The following is a 2,304-nucleotide window of genomic DNA, read 5'->3' as shown; positions in this document are numbered from 1 at the left end:
CATGAAACAGCTTTTGAGTCAATTGTCCAATTACTTATGGTCCCTTGAAAAAGGGGGGGCGTACATATTAAAGAGCTGTAATTCCTTAAGCTTTCCTCCAATTGTGATGAGAATGCCCTCAAATTAAGTGTGCACTTTAAGCCCATATTCATTATATAACTGTAAGTTGAATATGTTTTGGTCAGCAGCTAAAATAATAAACATTTTGCCAGTGTCCAAATATACATATGGACCTAACTGTATTTGCTAGTGCAGTGAAACACATTGTATTCTTAGCTATTACTATATGATGTCTCTTCAGCATCTCAACATAAACCACTCTCTTTCCCTATATAGTTCTATTAAATTTCAGTTTGAAGTGAAAAAATCTCAAACATCACTGATGTAAAGATGATGGTTTTACTGAAACATCGGCGCTACATGACCGCACTCCTGAGCTCCACTACCATCTTGTTACTTCTGTACTTTCAAAACTATGTGTTGGTTTTGACCTACGGTTCTTACGGCTTCATCTCCAAGAAAGTTCCGTGTGCATGCAGTATCTGTGTGACAGACCGAGAAAATAGTAACTGGTTCAGTGAGCGATACGATCCCAACATTCCACTTCTGCTCAACAGCACCAACAGCATATTACGTGCAAATGTCTCCAGGTGGTGGAAGGTAAGAAACATTGCTGCAAAATAAATATACAACATTTACTTACCATAGGGATCCTCAAAATAAGAGTTTTGTGGCTTTTCATCCATGTTTAATGCCAACATAGAAAAACGCTGCTAGAGAAAACAAGCATGTTTAATTTAACTTTCACTTAGGGGCTGTTTACACCTGGTCACGTCATGCGTTTTGTCTGATCGGATAGCTATCCGATCATGAAAAGACCAGGTGTAAATGCCCTCCGAGACGTATTCGAGACGTGTTATAGGCTATATGACATTATAGTCAGATGTGACTGCGCTAATGCAACACGCATTGCCGCGGACGAGTAGCTGAGTACAGCAAGCTGACACGCAAACTGCCGTGAATTAAACAAAGTAAGACGCAAACGGTCAACACACAATCATCTTCATTAAAAGTAGTAAGACAAACTTATCTTTCCAGTGCTGATGCCGCGCTTTCCTATTGCGGTCTTTGATCTTGAAATGAGCTGTTAATAAAATGCAGCGTTTATCTTTTGATTTCGTTGACGTGAACTCCGGTAAATTTAAATATAGCGCGGGAATTGAAGATCGGCTTTAAATCCGTTTTGCGATGACACATTAATGTGGCCAAGTGTAAATGGAAACGTTTTAACAAATCAGATAGATATCCGATCAGCAAAAACGCATGAAATGACCAGGTGTAAACAGGCCCTTAAAACCTCATAGTTAGAGCTTTTGACAACTAACTCTGGTTTATATTCTTCATTCATAATGCCTTAAAATCATAAGCCACCCACTGTAAACGTCTTGAAATAGTACACTTCTGCAGTACAAATACTTTTACAGGAGTGGATATTATACTTAATTCTGATTCTAACTGATTTAATAATATCACAGGAGCTACAATCAAATGCCGGCAGCTACACAGAGGTGGTGGATCAGTTGTTTCCTCTCTTCCCTGATAAAGAGCACTACTCAGACGCCGGTCCAGATCGCTGCAGAACCTGTGCTGTGGTGGGAAACTCTGGGAACCTGCTGGGATCCAATTATGGTCCTCTCATAGATTTCCATGACTTTGTCATGAGGTACATGAGATTATATTGGCCTGTATTTAGTTGCTTGTAAGGTTGTCTTTCACTTTTCAAGTTAATGTGAGTTTGGAGAATAATGAAGCATATCGATGGAACAGATATGTTGTGCATTTATCGACTGAGGCTGAGGTCAAATGCCTTGAGTCATGAGATCACATTAGATCAGGGGATTCCAGATTCCTGATTTCCAAAGATACCTTAAAGCCTTTTCATTAGAATACCATGCACACCTCTATCTCCTGAGTGTTTTTCTCTTAGTCACCTATATTTTATCTTAGGATAAATAAAGGCCCGACAGAGGGTTATGAGAAGGATGTGGGGTCAAAGACGACTCACCGGATTGTGTATCCTGAGAGCGCTGTGGACTTGGACAACTCCACCCATCTGGTGCTTTTTCCCTTTAAGATTCTGGACATTCAGTGGCTCATCAGTGCCTTCACCACTAGACACATCACACGGTGAGAATTAACCATATATTTTTGAATACAAGACAGTAAATTAGGTGATAGAATTTAATATATCACACACAAGAATGTACATACAATTATACACCCTGTAATACAATCAAAATGGAA

The 2,304-nt window shown here is 39.5% G+C and overlaps 1 protein-coding gene across 1 annotated transcript in view; it reads left to right on the top strand.

Annotated features, from left to right (window-relative positions):
• The first annotated feature begins 339 nt into the window (after positions 1 to 339).
• The window catches only part of LOC107665134 (CMP-N-acetylneuraminate-beta-galactosamide-alpha-2,3-sialyltransferase 1-like), a 3,449-nt gene continuing 1,484 nt past the window's right edge, over positions 340 to 2,304 (top strand). The window contains exons 1-3 of the mRNA XM_016455903.1: positions 340 to 660; positions 1,536 to 1,723; positions 2,008 to 2,187. Of these exons, the coding sequence (XP_016311389.1) occupies positions 391 to 660; positions 1,536 to 1,723; positions 2,008 to 2,187 (638 nt within the window). The 5' untranslated portion in view covers positions 340 to 390. The remainder of the gene's footprint in view (positions 661 to 1,535; positions 1,724 to 2,007; positions 2,188 to 2,304) is intronic.

Source organism: Sinocyclocheilus anshuiensis, unplaced genomic scaffold (genome assembly GCF_001515605.1).
Source record: "Sinocyclocheilus anshuiensis isolate Anshui unplaced genomic scaffold, SAMN03320099.WGS_v1.1 scaffold379, whole genome shotgun sequence".
Lineage (NCBI taxonomy): Eukaryota > Metazoa > Chordata > Actinopteri > Cypriniformes > Cyprinidae > Sinocyclocheilus > Sinocyclocheilus anshuiensis.
The sequence above is the reverse complement of the archived record's forward strand: the minus strand, read 5'-3'. Positions and strand labels throughout refer to the sequence as shown.